The sequence below is a fragment of the Clupea harengus genome, chromosome 18 (genome assembly GCF_900700415.2).
Source record: "Clupea harengus chromosome 18, Ch_v2.0.2, whole genome shotgun sequence".
NCBI lineage: Eukaryota > Metazoa > Chordata > Actinopteri > Clupeiformes > Clupeidae > Clupea > Clupea harengus.
The window spans coordinates 1,184,918-1,205,050 of NC_045169.1; the positions used below are offsets into that span (position 1 = coordinate 1,184,918).

The 20,133-nt window shown below is 44.2% G+C and overlaps 1 protein-coding gene across 4 annotated transcripts in view; it reads left to right on the forward strand.

Moving 5' to 3' along the window:
- Positions 1-20,133, forward strand: part of col4a6 (collagen, type IV, alpha 6) — an 87,267-nt gene that overhangs the window by 47,322 nt on the left and 19,812 nt on the right. For 3 of the 4 annotated variants that reach the window (XM_031585576.1, XM_031585578.1, XM_031585579.1), the window contains exons 5-18: positions 8,551-8,685; positions 8,779-8,823; positions 9,402-9,518; positions 10,588-10,656; positions 10,954-10,986; positions 11,722-11,784; positions 11,968-12,003; positions 12,240-12,281; positions 15,224-15,316; positions 17,285-17,338; positions 17,431-17,493; positions 18,496-18,540; positions 19,673-19,726; positions 19,810-19,876. In XM_031585576.1, the coding sequence (XP_031441436.1) occupies positions 8,551-8,685; positions 8,779-8,823; positions 9,402-9,518; positions 10,588-10,656; positions 10,954-10,986; positions 11,722-11,784; positions 11,968-12,003; positions 12,240-12,281; positions 15,224-15,316; positions 17,285-17,338; positions 17,431-17,493; positions 18,496-18,540; positions 19,673-19,726; positions 19,810-19,876 (916 nt within the window). Of the gene's footprint in view, positions 1-8,550; positions 8,686-8,778; positions 8,824-9,401; positions 9,519-10,587; positions 10,657-10,953; positions 10,987-11,721; positions 11,785-11,967; positions 12,004-12,239; positions 12,282-14,593; positions 14,678-15,223; positions 15,317-17,284; positions 17,339-17,430; positions 17,494-18,495; positions 18,541-19,672; positions 19,727-19,809; positions 19,877-20,133 lie in introns of all 4 variants that reach the window. The other variant, XM_031585577.1, reaches the window with a different exon arrangement.

Consider the following 20,133-nt stretch of genomic DNA (forward strand, 5'->3'; position numbering starts at 1 on the left):
GGGAAGAGTGCTGATGGGGGTCTCAGTCCCCCCACTCCTCTCTCTCTGTCGGTCTTCTGATCCCATACTGAGATAATGAGAGCTGGCGCTGGCATCCCAGTGAGAAGATATTCCCGCCCTTCTCCGTCCCTCACATTCTCCCCATAACTCCTTACATTCAACCATCCATCCAACCATCAAACAGTCCCGTGCTGTCTCTCCCTTCCTCTTTGTGTAGATTTGTCTTTTTTTCCCCCCTTTATACATTTTACGGTGTTGATTTTTTTTACCTTTAAGAGGCTGCCTGCTTCTCTAGCTGTAGGCCTCCTCACCCTGATTTAAACCCCCGCCTCATTGGGGGGGGGCCCCCACATCTCCTTGGGCATCACACAGAGGGACTAGCAAAAACACGGGACATGTGTTGACTACTTCCGTTTGACTTTGATCCTAATCTAAAGAAAATAAAGCGGGAGAAGGACTAGTGGAACAAAAGTGGCGGGTCACGCTAGTGCTGTTCTGTTTGTAAAGCACATGTGCGTCTCCCCCAACGGCCCCCATTCAGCAGACTTTTCACACGTAAATATATACAAAGGCACAAACACACAATTTACACTCTGCCTGATGAATAAACAGTTTTTCTTCTCTTGTGGTATTTCTCCACTAACATAAACCCAACTCGAGCCCAGTCTAAACAGGCCAAAGGTATTTGTGTAGGTTCATGTAGATTTACCCAAACACAAAGAAAGAATTCAGACAAAGACTTATGTATGCGGCCCCCCACACTGCAGGCTGTGAAACACCTTTCTAATGAGCATACACAGCGCTGGTTGACTGACACTGTGTCACCAGAAGTTCACTGGAGAGCTGCTTCAGTTGTTAAGAATTCCCTTTTCCCTGACTGTTTCCTTTCATTCCTTGAGTTATTTATTAATGACAGAAGTGGGGAATGACAGCAGGCTGATAAATGTGCTAAGGTTGGAGCCTGTGTAGGGGACGAGACATGCTCATATTTGGACTCATTCTCATCATGACTGCTGACCTTCCTTTTGTGGGTACCTCTGACAGCTGACCTTGTTGGCAGTGACTTGGTCTGGCGGGAAGAAACACACACATACACACACACACACACACACACACACACACACAGGCACATGTATACTCTCTCTCTTTCTCGCTCTCTCTCCCTCTCCCTCTCTCTCTCTCTCTCTCTCTCTCTCTCTCTCTCTTCTGTTCATTACCCTATTTGTCTCTCCATCACATCATCCATTATTCTTCATGAGTTTTTGATAATTGATCAAAAGTACATGATATGCCAAACGAACAAAGTATTATATAGTAGCACTAAAGCAGTGAGAGTTCCTTAAACTAAACAAGAGAAATCTCACTGTGTTTGATGGAGCTGTTGTAGAATGGGACACTGCCTCCCTCTGGAAGAGGAGGGTAATGTCATACCTGCTGGGAAACCACCAGAGACAGACTCCAGTGATTTAGCCCACATTGGCCATGTTCCATTTAGATATCGCTGAGGATTGGGAAGAACCTTTAATAAGCTGTCTAATTCCCTTCCTTTTGCTGACACTGTTTGCCTTCCTGCCTACATGTTTATCGGCTTACAGCATGAGAAAAGAATGTACATGTAACATTCATGATCTGTCTTGCCTAAGCTTCAAGCGCACTATAGCTTTCACAGACACATGAGGATGTCTGCATCTTTAAGCTGTGAATACCTCTTCCATCTAGTACCGTAGATGAATGTGTCAATGGATTTTGTACATACATTCTATGATAAAAATCAGGTTTTGCACGAAATGCACATTGAATACAAAACCGTGTTTTGGGGGGATATTGGATCATTCAGTGTCCTGGGCTCTATAACAATCCCAACACCAATGCACACACACACACACACACACACACACACACACACACACACAGCAAACACACAGAGCCAGACAGACTCCAACCTAAACACAGCTGGGTGAATATTACCACTCCCACAAGCCCTCCACACACACACACACACACACAAACACACACACACACACACACACACACACACACAATACATATTTACGTACATTACTGTGTATGTGTACGTGCACATAGCATTGTGTGTGTGTCTGTATGTACAGTATGTGGATGGATGTATTTATGTATTTATATGTACAACTATAGCAGACCAGTATTTGTTTAGATGTTGGGTACAGTTGGGTCTTGTGAAGTTCTAAAGGTAGACAGCTTAGGAGAGTGTATTTTTTAATTTCCTGAGCATGTACTGTATATGTTAAACGTGCGGTGAAAATGATCAGGTGCACGGCTCTTTCATGTGGTCACCCCACGTCCGCATCTCCGGAATGTCTGATTCTTCCAAGGAGACAGCAGCCGAGACACCACCTGCACAGGCCTCAGAGTGAGGGCAGACCAAGAGGTCATCTTAACCCGCCCTGCTGCCTCACACAGATGCATACATGAACACAAATACACTCACGCACACTTGCACACACACACTCACGCACACTTGCACACACACACACACACACACACACACACACACACACAACACACAACACACACACACACACACAAACACACAAACACACTCATACAGTAAAAATAAATGGCTCTTGAATCGTGGGGGATGATTAGAGCCGAGGGGCAAGTGATGTTGCTCAGTTTTCAGTGTCTGTATGGGATGAGAGAGTTGTCCCTAGTGGGTTTAAAGGACAGTGTCTGTATGGGATGAGAGAGTTGTTCCTAGTGGGGTTTAAAGGACAGTGTCTGTATGGGATGAGAGAGTTGTGCCTAGTGGGGTTTAAAGGACAGTGTCTGTATGGGATGAGAGAGTTGTGCCTAGTGGGGTTTAAAGGACAGTATCTGTATGGGATGAGAGAGTTGTGCCTAGTGGGGTTTAAAGGACAGTGTCTGTATGGGATGAGAGAGTTGTGCCTAGTGGGGTTTAAAGGACAGTGTCTGTATGGGATGAGAGAGTTGTCCCTAGTGGGGTTTAAAGGACAGTGTCTGTATGGGATGAGAGAGTTGTCCCTAGTGGGGTTTAAAGGACAGTGTCTGTATGGGATGAGAGAGTTGTGCCTAGTGGGGTTTAAAGGACAGTGTCTGTATGGGATGAGAGAGTTGTGCCTAGTGCGGTTTAAAGGACAGTGTCTGTATGGGATAAGAGAGTTGTTCCTGGTGGGGTTTAAAGGACAGTGTCTGTATGGGATGAGAGAGTTGTCTGTAGTGGGGTTTAAAGGACAGTGTCTGTATGGGATAAGAGAGTTGTTCCTGGTGGGGTTTAAAGGACAGTGTCTGTATGGGATGAGAGAGTTGTGCCTAGTGGGGTTTAAAGGACAGTGTCTGTATGGGATAAGAGAGTTGTGCCTAGTGGGGTTTAAAGGACAGTGTCTGTATGGGATAAGAGAGTTGTCCCTAGTGGGGTTTAAAGGACAGTGTCTATATGGGATGAGAGAGTTGTCTGTAGTGCGGTTTAAAGGACAGTGTCTGTATGGGATAAGAGAGTTGTCCCTAGTGGGGTTTAAAGGACAGTGTCTATATGGGATGAGAGAGTTGTCTGTAGTGCGGTTTAAAGGACAGTGTCTGTATGGGATGAGAGAGTTGTCTGTAGTGGGGTTTAAAGGACAGTGTCTGTATGGGATGAGAGAGTTGTGCCTAGTGGGGTTTAAAGGACAATGTCTGTATGGGATGAGAGAGTTGTCCCTAGTGGGTTTAAAGGACAGTGTCTGTATGGGATGAGAGAGTTGTGCCTAGTGGGGTTTAAAGGACAGTATCTGTATGGGATGAGAGAGTTCACTGTAGTGGGGTTTAAAGGACAGTATTTTGTGTCTGTTCTGAGGTGGGTGTTAGGTGGTTGTATTAAGTGTTTGAGGAGATTGAAAGGCAGTGTATTTGAATTTTTTTTGGTGATGGTTTTTAAAATTAAGATTTGTTTGAATAGTGTTTAATAGTCTGCAAACATTTAGTGACAAATTAGTACATTGTCTCTGCTTGAGACAAACAAAAGTCGTTGTTTACCTGTCGTTGTTTACCTTTTTGACCTGCACTGTGGTGATGCATATGCCATGCAGGACAATCCAGGGGACACACAATAAACATGAATACACACTCAGAAGGTCAGAAGCTATGGAGGTGATAGCTATGTGTGTGTGGTGCTTGTGTATGCCTGTGTGTGTGTGTGTGTGTGGTGCTTGTGTGTGCCTGTGTATGTGTGTGTGTGGTGCTTGTGTATGCCTGTGTATGTGTGTGTGGTGCTTGTGTGTGTATGTGTGTGTGTGGTGCTTGTGTATGCCTGTGTATGTGTGTCTGGTGCTTGTGCATGCTTGTGTATGTATGTGTGGTGCTTGTGTATGCCTGTATGTGTGTGTGTGGTGCTTGTGTATGCCTGTGTATGCCTGTGTATGTGTGGTGCTTGTGTGTGTATGTGTGTGTGTGGTGCTTGTGTATGCCTGTGTATGTGTGTGTGGTGCTTGTGTATGTGTGTGTGATGCTTGTGTATGCCTGTGTATGTCTGTGTGGTGCTTGTGTGTGCCTGTGTATGTGTGTGTGGTGCTTGTGTATGTGTGTGTGGTGCTTGTGCATGCCTGTGTGTGTATGTGTGTGTGGTGCTTGTGTATGCCTGTGTATGTGTGTGTGGTGCTTGTGTATGCCTGTGTGTGTGTGTGTGGTGCTTGTGCATGCCTGTGTGTGTATGTGTGTGTGGTGCTTGTGTATGCCTGTGTATGTGTGTGTGGTGCTTGTGTGTGTGTGTGTATGTGTGTGTGGTGCATGTGTAGCCTGTGTATGTGTGTGTGGTGCTTGTGTATGCCTGTGTGTGTATGTGTGTGTGGTGCTTGTGCATGCCTGTGTGTGTATGTGTGTGTGGTGCTTGTGTATGCCTGTGTATGTGTGTGTGGTGCATGTGTGTATGGCGCTTGTGTAGCGGCCGTGGAGATCTCGTGCAGGAGATAGTTTGGTGATACTATAGCCTGCATGGAGAATACCAAAACAAATTCCTAGTATCTGTATACATGGCGAAATAAAGTTGAATTGAATTGAATTGAATGTGTAGCCTGTGTGTGTGTGTGTGGTGCTTGTGCATGCCTGTGTGTGTGTGTTTCTGTCTATATATAGGTGACAGGTCTGGGCCTTGTTGTGGTTGGTTGTTTCTGGCCTGTGAGGTGATTGGGGTAGAGGAATTAGGTTATCAAGCTCCAATCGATCAGTACCCTATGCCCCACCCCTGCCCACCCCTGCCCAGCCCTGCCCAGCCTCTGATGTGGGGCCCAATGTTTCCTTGTGCCGCGCCCATCAGACGTGCCAGTGAGCATGCAGTGTGACAGCTAAAATCACCCCCGGGCTTCACTGCCCACGAACAATGGGTTCCTCTAAATCCCTGTGGTCGGACAGGCGGAGAGGAGCTTAACCGCGGGAATCTGTCTGCTCATGGATTCTCTGGGCAGTGCCGACAGGAAGTAAGGTGCATGCTGGGTAGCCAGGCTGGTAAGGCCAGAAAGCTTAAAGGGGCAGAATGGGCTCTTTTGTGTGCTTTGTGAGTCAGGGGATTTGTGCCACAAACGATGCAGTCTACTGCAGATTAATGTGGCTGGAAGTCGTTTTTATGGCAGCATAGAGAAAAGACAGGATCTTTTTTCCCCCAGTATCTGTGGATATAAGGTGGAATCAGGATGGATCATTTTGGTAAGGATTGATGCGAGTGTGCCAACATCTCATGCCAACCTGAGAGTCACCCATCCTGACTAATGACAGTCGAAAACTGGACAGTGTTGGCGATTCATCTCGTCGAAATGGTCGTGTCAGACCTCTAGTCTTCCACAACAATCCGAGAGTGCTTTCAGGTAGCACAAGAGACCAATCAGAGCGCGCTGTGTCAGAAGTGTGTTTGAAGCCGTGCCTTTGGATAAGGTCTTAAATCCCTCAGGGTCCTCTTCACGGCTCTGATAGGTCAACCCTGGGGCGGGGTTTTCATGATGACATAGTTCTCTCTGTTCTGTCAAGTATTTGTGTGTATGCCTGTGTGATCATTTCATGTGTTCCGATTGTGTGTGTGTGTGTGTGTGTGTGTGTGTGTTTATTTGAGTTGTGTCTGTGCGTGTATAACAGCGCTGAAACAAGCTCAGCTGTGTTCAGACTATCAGATGGACACATTAAGACATGTTAGTGCCTTTCTCCGTGAAGAACGTCTCACAGGTTCAGTCCTGTTCAGTGTCAACACACCACTCTTCCCCCCTCTCTATTAAAGTCTTATCATCGCAAATAGCTTAGCTCACTTCGGATGTCGGCAAAGCATCACTTTTTTCAGACATTGATTTACACGCTTAATTTAATCATAGACTGATAAACAAAGATGAATTTCTATTCTTACCTACTCATCCACAAATGTAATTTGGATTGGATTGAAACCAAGCCCATATGTGCGTAGGCATTTGCTTATTTTAGTTTGCGCAGTTGCAGTGCAGTTCTTGTTTGGTGAAATCCCGATTAGTTTCCCGGTCAGTCGCTACACAAACAGTAATGTCAGAAATGCAGGTCAGATATGTGACATGTATGTGCTTTAATCAGTCTCACATGCATATGCTAAGCAACAGTATTTAAAAAAATCAACAAAGACCGCATTGTTTGGTGAAAGTAACACTTCCCTCTGTGTACTACCCTCTTGTAGCATACACCTCCAGCACGCAGACCTCTGTGCACTACCCTCTTGTAGCATACACGCCCGCACGCAGAGCCACACAAACACAGCAGCAGTCAGAATCGAATGGAATTGTCTGCATCGTCCGTGGAAGAAGCACTTACTGCACATTTCGCCTAGCCTCACGCCGGAGAGCACTGTGGTGTGAGTCTCATCTGCTTTAGCGGAGAGCTTCTCAGGTCAAGAGAGGCTACTGTTGTTAACATTATTATCGTCACGCACATTAAAACCCTCTGTAGTTTCCATAAAGGCATAGATTATGTGCATTGACTGGTAGAGGCTACTGTTGTTCACATTATTGTCGTCATGCACATTAAAACCCTCTGTAGTTTCCATAGAAGCATAGATGATGTGCATTGAGTGTGCGTGTCATGTATGTATACGTGTGTCCCAGAGTCTCCTGGACCCAGAGACGCTAATCAGAGAAAGTGCTTCAGCTAGAGCCTGCAAACCTCCAGCAGCCACCCACCTAAACCAGGTGTCAGGAGTCCCTAGGGAATGAAAGAGAAAGAAAGAAAGAAAGAAAGAAAGAAACAGGTCCCCTGTTATTATCAGCAGTGAGGGTTTGTGGCTATTGCTGGAGGTTATTGGCTCTAACAGGATGAGTATCGGTCTCTGCCAGAACAGGGAGTGGCTGCAGGAATGACCTCATCCTCACCTGGAACCAAGACATCCCTAAAATTAGACTGAACCTCCCTGTTTCCACCAGCATTCATTGTGGCCTTGGATCTATTTGATACAGGGGGTGTGTGTCTCTCGCTCTCTCTCTCTCTCTCTCTCTCTCTCTCTCTCTCTCTCTCTCTCTCTCTCTCTCTCTCTCTCTCTCTCTCTCTCTCTCTCTCTCTCTCTCTCTCTCTCTCTGTGTGTGTGTGTGTGTGTGTTTGTTTAATGTACTTGAGTAAGTAAGTGAGATTCCTCTGGAGCTTGGTCTTGTAGAGGCAAGTCTATTCTGCAAATCCCCTGCCTCTCATGTCACATGTTTGATACACCAAAAGCTGAAATCTCTTTAAAGCTGGCTTGTCACGTCACATGGCAGACAAAGAGCTGAAAGGTCCTGCATAATTTGACCCTTTTGACAGGCATTCCAGACGCTCAGTCCGTTTCTGACAGGATTATAATTCACACTGCTGCATATAAATATGTTTCCCTTTTCCTCCCAGTCCTTGTCATCGTGTCCACCCCATGGGCCGATGACTTTACTGCAGGACTTTGATTAGATCAAACCTGACACTGTCTGAACTGTTTCTGTGTGAATGTTTAGAACGTTTAGAAGTCACTGATCTGTGTATGCGATGCATACAATCAGACAGAGGAACTATTGAATCCCATTTGAGTGGTGCTCGGCAGTGTCAGTGTATCCAGGATGATGCTCATGTTTCCATTGCCGTATTATCACACTGCTCTCAACTCTGTTGTGTATGACTATGGGTAGAGTTTCCACAGGTGTGTAGGGGGTGGGGTGCACATGAATGCACAGTGTCTTTGATACCAAGGTATGATACCTTTCACGCAAAGAGACTGTGCACGTGCACCCCACCCCCCACCCCCCCTGCCCACACACACACACAAACACACACACACACACACACACACATTTCCTTTTCTGGTATTTCCTGGGTTAAGTTGGGAGATAAAGGGGTTCTGCCCCAACCTGCCCACGCTACTGGCACAAAAGCAAAATGAAACTCCCCTGCAAATTGCCAAAATAAAAATGAGTGGATGCATGTACTGGAAGATCTTAAATCGCCATTTTCCTTGTTTATACTGTGAGATGGCAAACACATGTCTGAACTGAAAACCAATTAGCTGGTTAGTAAACCAGATGACCTGCCATTCAGATGTCTCTGACTGTACGTGTCTCCCCTCAGGGTCGCCCCGGCACTCATGGCCCCTTAGGAACCAGTGGCCCTGAGGGGTACCTCGGCAGCACAGGGCCCCTGGGCCCCAAAGGGGAGAAGGGCAACGTCGGAAGGAGAGGACTATCAGGCATCAAGGGAGACAAGGTGGGTTCCACTTCATAAAAGCGTCAACATATTCTAGCTATTGTATTGATTGATTTGGGCTTAACATTGTTCTTTCTAATGTTCCCGCCTCAGGGACCAATGGGTGTTCCTGGATTCTCTGGCACAGACGGCGTCCCAGTGAGTAGAAGCATTCAATCACCTGACCTTCGTTTACTTACTGTTGTATAATGTCCTCTCCCTCCAGTTCACCTGTAAGCCAGATGGCTAAATAGCACTCTACATCTCCGTTAGGGGTACAATGGTACACTGCTAGATGGCTGAATACCACTCTACATCTCCGTTAGGGGTACAATGGTACACTGCTAGATGGCTGAATACCACTCTACATCTCCGTTAGGGGTACAATGGTACACTGCTAGATGGCTGAATACCACTCTACATCTCCGTTAGGGGTACAATGGTACACTGCTAGATGGCTGAATACCACTCTACATCTCCGTTAGGGGTACAATGGTACACTGCTAGATGGCTGAATACCACTCTACATCTCCGTTAGGGGTACAATGGTACACTGACTTGTAGTTGCTCTCTTGTAGTGTATTTTATTAATGCGTTTCATCAGACAATGAAAGTGTACTCATTTCTGACTATTTATAGTTAGTTGCTGTACAGTTATGGTACTCTGAGTGTTTTATACCGCTGCACCCCTCGTCCCCATCCTGTCAGTCCTGAGACGGTCCTGTTTGTGTCCACAGGGCCACCCTGGTCAAGAGGGGCCCCGGGGACCTCTAGGAGGGGACGGCTGTAATGGCACCGCGGGCGACCCAGGGTACAGAGGTCAGGATGGCTATTCTGGTGATCCAGGTTCATATGTGAGTATGAAAAAGAAAAGAAAAACCCTGGTTGCGTCAGCTCTTTTGACAGAAAGCTGTAGTAGAACATAGCACTAACACCGCATAAATGGCTGCACGTTGCATTACTGGGAATTATATCATATGGTTACCATCTTAGACATCTTGAACAACAATCACTTTCTTTTAAGGTATCACATTGCGGGCAGGATTGAAACGGACATAGATTAGTATTTAACTTTTAAGGAATTAATATATTAAAATAAATACATTTTCTAAAGGCTTAATAAGTTGTAAGTTGAATTTGGTTGGAGTATTACAATTTGGTGTTATTATTTAGCCAAAAGATGTTGTTTGAGACAGGTATTCACCATGTGCTAACTGTGAGCAGCTTAATCGAGATGAAGATCTTGATTTTATTTAAGAGTAGACCTAAAAAACGCAGATGAAAAAAAACATCATGGTTACAAAATATGTTTTCCAGTAAAATAAGGCCTGTTTAATGTTCCAAAAACACATCATTATTCTCATACTGTACATCTCTATTCACCCTCTGTCTGATGGGCAATGAGGATTGTGATACGAGATTGCATCATCTTGTAACATAGTAAAAGGGCTGAAATTGTAACAAGACATTTCAGGCAGCTGTGAAAAGTGGTTTCTGTGGGAGAGAGTTACTCCCTCTGGAAAAACAGAAAAGCATAGCAGGCCCTCTTTAAAAAATGAGAGAAAGCTGCAATATCAATGTAATGACACAGGAGGGCGCTGCTGAAAACAATTTACAACTGCTGTCCCCCTGCATATAGTGCACTTACTTTATATCTGTCTACACACACACACACACACACACACACACACTGCATTATTCAAGACTGATTAAACTGAATGGCACCTGAAAAACATGATACAGACAACCATTACCTATAAATGTAGTTTCTCAGGAAATCTGATCAAGGAGATGAAATGCCTTTGTGTGATATATTGTCTGTTCTTTGTGTGCTATATTGTCTGTTCTTTGTGTGCTATATTGTCTGTTCTTTGTGTGATATATTGTCTGTTCTTTGTGTGATATATTGTCTGTTCTTTGCAGGGAGCATCTGGTTTTAAAGGACAGAAGGGAGAGCCAAACTATGTGAATTTCGGAGGAAATGACATCACGGTAGATGAAAATATGTGCAACTGCTCACATACATTCGTACCCCCAGCCAACAGACATACACAAACATTTAACTTTTCATTTTTACTGTGCTGATCCTCACACATATTATTCTTTTGACATGATTGCATTATCCTTGTATTTTACATTATCAAAGAAATATTCAGTCTTTTTGCCCTGAGAGTATTATTATTATTATTATTATTATTATTATTATTAAGAGGGCAAACACCTACAGGATTAGCTGGTAACTGTCTTTCAACATGCAAATCAACTCTTTTCTGGTCTGGCTGGTTTTAGGGTCCTGGTCGGTCTGGAGCGACTGGTGAACCTGTAAGAAATCAATTTGCTTCTATTGCTTCTATTAAATACAGTCAATCCCCTTGAGATCAGAGATGATGCTTCTATTGCTTCTATTAAATACAGTCAATCCCCTTGAGATCAGATATGATGCTTCTATTGCTTCTATTAAATACTGTCAATCCCCTTGAGATCAGAGATGATGCTTCTATTGCTTCTATTAAATACAGTCAATCCCCTTGAGATCAGAGATGATGCTTCTATTGCTTCTATTAAATACAGTCAATCCCCTTGAGATCAGAGATGATGCTTCTATTGTTTCTATTAAATACTGCCAATCCCCTTGAGATCAGAGATGATGCTTCTATTGCTTCTATTAAATACTGCCAATCCCCTTGAGATCAGAGATGATGCTTCTATTGCTTCTATTAAATACTGTCAATCCCCTTGAGATCAGAGATGATGCTTCTATTGCTTCTATTAAATACTGTCAATCCCCTTGAGATCAGAGATGATAGATGATGCTTCTCATTGTTAATCGTTATTAAATACTGTCAATCCCCTTGAGATCAGAGATGATGCTTCTATTACTTCTATTAAATACTGTCAATCCCCTTGAGATCAGAGATGATCATTGTTAATCGTTATTAAATACTGTCAATCCCCTTGAGATCAGAGATGATAGATGATGCTTCTCATTGTTAATCGTTATTAAATACTGTCAGAGAGATCAGAGATGATGGCTCTCATTGTTAATCGTTGTTTCAGGGTCCCATTGGTCCAGATGGCCCACCAGGTGGACTGGGAGGAAGAGGCCCTGATGGATATCCAGTATGTGTCTAGTACATGCCAGTAACACCTACAGCCATGACTCTCATACGTCTCTATTACCATTACCACTATTACCAGTACTTTACTGACAGCTATAAATGTCCGTGGTCACAGCAACAGTAGCAGAGACAACACTACAATGGCAAACCCTGAACTGGATTCTTCTCTTTGTGTTCTTCACAGGGTGTCGCTGGCCAACCTGGGCCCCCCGGCCCCACAGTAAGTATCAGCACAGGGACACAGGCAGCATGATGTGGCCGTGTCTGTCTTTGGTCCTCAGACCTCTAGATGTGCAGCGTGGTAACATAATGAGGAATGAGTTTTAGCAGATTGTTCTTGTCTGTGACCAAGTCTGGTTTTACACTGTGGGAATCAGTAAGGACTGTGACCTAACTCATCTTCTCATCTCTTCTCTTCTCCTTTTCTTTTCTCTCCTCCTCTTCTCCACTCCATAGGGGAGCCCAGGCCTAGGTTCTCAAGGAGAACAAGGAGACAAGGTATGAATGTGAATTATTGTGGATTAAATATCCAGCCCCATTACATGCATTATTTTAAGATTCAGACAGCGTTCAGCTATGTCATCATAAGTAGAGGTAGTCTATGTTATTTGTCTACCACTCTTTGTTCTGTAGAGGAAGATGCTATGAATCCTATGTGGTGTGTGTGTGTGTGTGTGTATGTGTGTGTGTGTGTGTGTGTGTGTGTGTGTGGGCATGCATGTCTGAACAGAGGCTGTGGTGTATATTCGCATGTGTGCTTTATGGTGGTGGCTTGAAGAATGTTTCCTTGTATGGTTTGCATCCTACCTGTGAATGCTTGTGGATGAAGTGAACACAGGGGTGTCAAAGACTACAGTGGAGTGTGCCAACCTAGAGTCCGTGGATAGAAACGCGACCATGACCATTCTGACCATGTAATCATGACACTCCCCTGAGTCATTGACCCCCCTGTGAGAGAAAACCCCACTGCTTATCACAATGTCATCAACTGACCATATCCTGCATTTCCAAAATAGCACCTTTCCTCTCTCACTCTCCCTGTCTCACTCCCCTGTCTCACTCCCTGTCTCACTCCCGCCTTCACCACCTCTGCCTGTCCTTAGTTCTCTCTCATTCTTGCTGCCCCCCCCCCCCCCCTGGTCCACCATCTCTTGTTGTGTCCTACCAAACATGTTTACATCTTTGTTAACTCTCCAACATCCACACACACCACCTCTCTGTCCTCTCTGATTGGTTTCTCCGATATGTTCATGTCCATCTCAACATTTGATGACTTGCATCTATTTATAACAGAATGTCTTTTGTTTGATATCGATAGTAGTGCCACTTAGATTATTCTCTGAACTATTCAACCAAATCAGATCATTCCATCACTTCTTTTGCTGATGAAATATCCCTTATATTTTGAAATATTTTTGCCACAATAAATTTGCTAATGCAGAATTTGATCTTCAAAAGTTACAATGAATATCTGGTAGCACTACTTTTTTGATGGCAGTTCAGAGAGAACTCGGGCAATAAGCTGCTCTGGTTTTTAAAGAGTCAGAGTCAAAGTATTTACCTCCTGCTAATGCTAATTGTCTTCCAAAAACCCGAGAGGCATTTGTCAGTAACTCTTTGAGCTGCGCTGAGCTGACCTGTGAGCTGCCATGTTGACTTACCTTTTTGAGTGGTTTGTGACTGGTGCTGGGATCACCTGCTCCCACTTCCTCCGTGACCTTCCTGATTCCCCTTTGACCTCATGGCCTCAAATTCAATGGGAAGCTGTTTGGTTCTGGGATGCTATATGAGTTGTAGTTTTTAATAGGAAACTGTCTGGTTCTGGGAGCCGTAGTTTTTTTTTGGGTTGGTTGGTTTGTTTCCCACCTCCTTTCACTGCCCGTCAGAATGAACACTAACAGCCATCATCAGACAAAACATCATCTCCTCCATGCATGCATTTGTCACTCAAACGATTCATACTAATTGGAAGGCATGTGGGGAAAAAGAAACACCTACTTTAACATTCAAGTCTGTTGAAATATAACGCACAAATTTCATCTTATGTTTGTCTTTCATGAAGGGATGTCAGCCAACATGTTTACAGGAGTTACGATATTGTATAATGATAATTATTATATCTGATCTGTTCAGGCACGTTGAATTGTTGAAATACAGTGAATAGATTTTTGCCGCTTGATTTCTACAGTGAAGAAAACTCTACATGTAGAGGATATTTCAAAGTCAGCCAGAGCTCTTTCTTTCTCTCTCTCTCTCCACCCTGCTGTTCCTTATGGGATCACTGTACTGCCAACACTGGTGCTTTCTCTTTTCATTCTCGCATTAAACTGTGTCATATTTTTTCATAATCTCTTTCTCTCCTTCTTTTTCATTCTTTCCTTCACTCTTTCTGTTTTCTGTTTATCATTCATTCACTCATTATTCTTCATCCCCCCCTCATTATTTTCTCCTTTATTCTTCTTTCTCTCTGTACCACTGTCTCCCTCTCTCCCTCTCTGTCTGTCAATCTCTCTTTCTCTCCTTGTCTTTCTCTCTCTCCCTCTCTCTCTCGCCCTCTCTCTCTCTCCCTCCCCTTCTCTCCCTCTCTGTCTCTCCCTCTCTCTCTCTCTCTCTCTCCCTCTCTCCCTCTCTCTCCCTCTCTTTCTCTCTCTCCCTCTCTCTCTCTCTCCCTCTCTCTCTCCCTCTCTCTCCCCCTCTCTCTCTCTCTCTCTCCCTCTCTCCCTCTCTCTCTCTCTCTCTCTCTATCCCACTCTGGCTGCTGACACCTCGCCTCACATGTGGGCTAACGTGTGTGTTCCTCTGGATCTCAGGGGGATGCAGGGCTTCCCGGACACAGGGGCGCCCCGGCTGCTCTGTCAGGCCTTCCTATAGGCCATGTCTACAAAGGAGAGAAGGTAACAGGGACGGGAGCAGTGATGCCAGCCCAGAGAGGGGCAAGGGGCATGGGCAAGGGGAACGGGCAGAGCAAGACACAGGGCACATGACGTGGGGGCTGCTTGGGTTTCATACAGCTCGTTCAGATGAAGTAAGAGATGCCAAGCACCACAATGTTCTTCCCCTGATATTTCAGACTTCCATACCATTTACATTTAGCATTTTGACCATTAGAAGTCATAACTTAAAATGATTTGACATAGACTAGGAACACCTGCACTGAATTGCTATCAAACAGTGTGTGGGTTTAATTCCATACTAAGAATCCTAATAATATGGCCTCTTTCATGCCCCAGGTTACTGCTCTGGACTCCCCCTTGGCCTGCTTACCCCTCACCCCATATGGGGTCACAGTCCTCTGACAGAAAGCCCCCCCTCCCCACAACCCCCCTATAATACTCCCTGAAGTACTGACCACCCCCACCTCGTCCGTCGCTTCCGTCGCCGCGAGCCGTGCCCGTCCTCTGCCATGTAAAAACTCTCTCTTCCTTGGTTGCCATGTTCAGGGAGATGTTGGGCAGCCTGGCGTCCCCGGCCGCCCTCTGGTCAATGGAGTGGTGGAGTTTGTGGGCTTTCCTAAAGGAGACAAAGGAATGAAGGTTTGTGCCAAACGTGGTCCAGAGTGTTCCGGGAATACGGAGGTTCCCTGGGGAACCGGGATCCCTTCCCTGCTTTGGTCCAATCCACCTGTTTCTTGTCCCTAAATGGGGATGGTCAGCTCGATAGTCCCATCCCATCTTCCTACCGACCCTAATCCCTAGCCACACCATCTACCTCAACCCCTCCCATCCCTCATCCCTTGCCAGCATCCCTCACAGCAGGACCAGCTGCTCATGTGTCTTCAAGTGTTTCTATTGTTTCATCATCTCTGGTACTTTATCATGCTCTCTGCTCAGGAAGACGGAGGATTATTTGCAATTTTGTAATGTGAGCCACAAACTAAATATTTCTAATGTGTAGGCATTACATTGCATGTTTTCGAATAACATGATTGTCGGTTGTGGATGGTTGCCAGTTGGAATGATTATGAAGATCCATAATTATAATGAAGATACGTAATACACATACAAACTGTAATGATTATGAAGATACATAATTATAATGAAGATACGTAATACACATACAAACTGTTTTGATTATGAAGATACATAATTATACTGAAGATACGTAATACACATACAAACTGTAACCATGGAATTCATTTAATTATCTTCTGAACTATACATACAGTACATGTTCTATACAATTACAGTCATACAATACAATACACTTTCTTGTATAAAATGATGGTTTGCCAATTATTAAGATGTGGGATCTAAGATTTGGTGACTCCAGACCTCTATGTGAAGAAACAAGGTCATCACGTTCCGTCCACTTCTTAGTAAGGCATCTAAATAAGACCAAACCACAGATGCAGACATGGGAACAGGATCCCAATATGTGTGGACTTATGTTGTGGTATATATTAGGGTTGTCAAAACATATAGTTGGTAGGTTACTTAAAGTAGATTTCAAAATGATTCACGTTTTTTTTATGTTTAGATATAAGTTACTGGTAAGGCACTTGGAAAACACATAGCATTAGTATTTTTCATCTCCAAAACACTAAGTTTGAACATTAAGTTGTAAAAACCTCAACCTAGAAAATGTAACCACATAACCCCAAATGTAACCTCATGCACAGGGTTGGTGGCAGGTGCTATTGCAGCCATTAGCCATTCAGCAATGCATCCCATCAATATCTATCTGAACATCTTTAACTTAAACTCAAAATGTTTAGTAAATATTTCCAAACATGTGTCAAGGTTCAAACTAGTTCTTTCTTCAAAGAAACTGGGCACATAACTAAAAGCCTAAGCTAGTTTTTGCTGAATCAAGGCCAGTTTTTATGAGGACTTAGAAAGGACATTTATATCATACTCTTTCTAGCTTGCTTCTGTATCAATTTAAAAAAAAATAATTGTTATAGACATGGATGCTAACTTTTCAGATGCAAGAAAGACATCCAAGGTAGACATATCAAGGCATGGCTGATTAGAATCTGCAAATGTAATACTATGGAATGGAATACATCTTTGTCCATTACCCAGTGTGGTGTGGGGCGACAGTGGTACAGGAGGTAGAGAAGTCGGTTAGTAATCAGAAGGTTGCTAGTTCGATTCCCTGTCGAAGTGTCCTTGAGCAAGACACCCCTAATTGCTCCTGATGTGCAGTGCGCCATCAGTGTAAATGTAAAATGTGTATACATCCTTGTAAGTCGCTTTGGATAAAAGCGTCTGCTAAATGACTAAATGTAAATGTACCCAAAGCCATGTTACTGAAGATGTTCTGGTTTGAGCCCTGTCCCTATGCCAAACCAAACCACTGTAGCCATTTTGGTCCAGTGCTTTTCCAGCACTTTCTAGGTTGTTGCTTTTATTGAGTATGATTCAGTTATGCGATATCAGTATAAACCAATCTTTTTTATTGAATGCTTGTCCATCCTGTGGCTCAACTTTTGTCATCAATTCTCACTCAGTGCCTCTCCTGTTTCCCCTTGTCCTTTTCCCCTGCCTTCACATTCTCAGGGTGACTATGGTTTCAGAGGCCAACCAGGAATTCAAGGAAGATCTGGACCCCCTGTGAGTTTAGTCTGCTTTCTGACTTAGAACTGAATACTTCGGAGTGGCAGTATTGTTGACATACGTTCATATGATCTCATGTCCCCTCTCAGGGTGCTTTTGGATATGGAGGTGAATTGGGTGAAAAAGGAATTCCGGGATATCCAGGCGGACGGGTAAGTGTGCCATAGTGGTGATGTCCACTTGTCCACCCATTCAAGGGGAATCACGGACATATTGGGCCCTCGTTTCGTTTCATTGATGGGCAACATGCAGAGTCCGCCACACAGGACCTAAAGCTAATTTGATAACTTGGCAAAATCATTTAGCTCATTTCATAACATGAGCAACATTCCAAGAGCAGACATTGGTGGGCCAGCGTAACACTGAGGCGTGTCCGCCATGTGAGGGTTCCATGGGTAGGCCAGCGTAACACTGAGGCGTGTCCGCCATGTGAGGGTTCCATGGGTAGGCCAGCGTAACACTGAGGCGTGTCCGCCATGTGAGGGTTCCATGGGTAGGCCAGCGTAACACTGAGGCGTGTCCGCCATGTGAGGGTTCCATGGGTAGGCCAGCGTAACACTGAGGCGTGTCTGCCATGTGAGGGTTTCATGGGTAGGCCAGCGTAACACTGAGGCGTGTCTGCCATGTGAGGGTTTCATGTAGAAATTAGTTCATTGGTTTTCTGTGAAACTCCGCCAGACCTCCCGCACAAGAACCTCCATCTCCTCTGGTGCACACCGCTCCCTTTGTGACCAGCAATCTGTTTGCTCTATTGCAGTCCAAATACTGAGCTCTGTGTGAATGTATGGTCCAATCAGTGATAGGCTGAGAAAGAATGACTTCATTACCACATCCCCTAATTACTCAGCCCATTCATGCTTGATTGCGCCCTGCTTTGTGCCGATGAAATGAGCAAATATACGTATTCCGTCCTATTCTCGCTGCATGGCTGCTGATGCGCGAAGCCCGTTCACGGTGCTCGTTGCTCTATGAAATGGGGGCCCCATATTAAACAGACATGCCGTCCTGGCACAGCACACTTGTTCTTGTGGAACTCTTGGTGGAGCAATAGGATAGTGTAGTGTCCAAAAATAAGCCAGTTTAACAGTTTTGACAGTTTTTATGATTTGATAATCAAAGAGAAATAACTACTTTTTTTCTGTTCTCATTTTCAGGGAGCTCCTGGTCTGGATGGACCTTCTGGCCCTCCCGGACGACAGGTGAGTCATTTGGGAATACCTTTAGTAGTCCAATATACAAAATTAAGCATTTTTGAAATAATATATTAATGTTTTTCAGTACTACCAGGATATTATCAGGTTGTCCACTTAACTGTGAATATAAACATATTAGTGGAAGTGCAATATTGAGCAGAACAGTGACTGCTTGTAAGCCAACAAAAGACTTTCCAGTGTTTGGAGAGCAGCAACGTATTTGTTTAATAGAGTCTCTGACTTAGAGAACATATTGCCTTATTTGCCATATTGCCTTATTTGCAAAGAAGACTCATCAGAGCAGCTCTAAGGAGTTGTAGTCTAACCTGAGTGAGGTGCCTACCCAAAAGAACACCAATCAATCCCAAGCCTTTAGGAAGTGTGCTCTCATCTTCATGCACCCTGTTACATATGTGACTGGATGACCAGTGTCAATGTTCAGGCCTATTCATAAAACCTGTATCCTGTGTCATGACTCACTCCGTCCACCAGAGGGGGACATACTTCATTGTGTCATCAATGTTGCCTGACAAAGATTCATGCTTCAGTATGTTTTCTGTTGTTGTGCATGAACATATTTGGCATAATAGCATATTTGGCAAATCCATTGCTTCACTACCCTCAGTCTGAATTGCAAACAGTATTGAATTACATACTCACATACTTTGTATCTGAGGAAGACTGTCTCTGGGACTCTCCTGTACTGTATAAACACCGGAAAATAGTTTAAGCCAATCAGGAATATGGACCGTACATTGATGGGGCTAACTCCTATTGAGGCTAAGCCTGCTTAGGAACCACCTCTCATAGCTTATTGATTTCTTTTAGGCAAAGTAATTGTCCCTTATCTTCGGAGAGTGTCAGAAGACAATTGAATATGATGGTTGAGTTGAACAGACACGATTGTCTTTGTAAACGGTAGAAATAGAATTGACTTGAGAATGCACCACCCATGGAAACACCGGTGGGTGTGGTCAGAAAGGCTGACCAATCATAGCACTGACTGAATGTAATCCAATATGTTTCACATGTGAACAAATTGGTGTCCACAATAAATATTTAGTAATCATTTTTTGTAAAATTGCTTGTGTCATATTTATATTTTCTTTCTAATGATTGCTGAATTTCTCTACCACAGGGATTCCCTGGAAGCAGCGGTTATCCAGGCCAGCCAGGGTTTCTTGGCCCTAAGGTACAATACATGGGCAAACTCTAACACTCTAACTCCTCATGTCCACCATGTTGTATTGAGCAGTCATCTTTGTTTGTCATCAGGGCGGACGGGGAGACCAGGGTGCACCTGGACCCATCACATATGGATCATATGGGGCTTCAGCCAAAGGTAGAACTTTGAACAAATTATCTTATATGTAGATTTCAAAGAAGTTATTACAGGATAGAAATACTTGTGATCATTATATAATCTAAATTGCCTATTTTCATGGATGCATAAGTCACATTCCCCTACAGCCATTCAACGAGACCTAAGGGACAGGTACCTCTAGGTTAGAATGATATGAATTGAAAGATGGAGTCTGGAGACTTTCAATGTAACCTTAGACTATTTGGGCTCCGGTTTGTGATTTGTGGGACTATTTT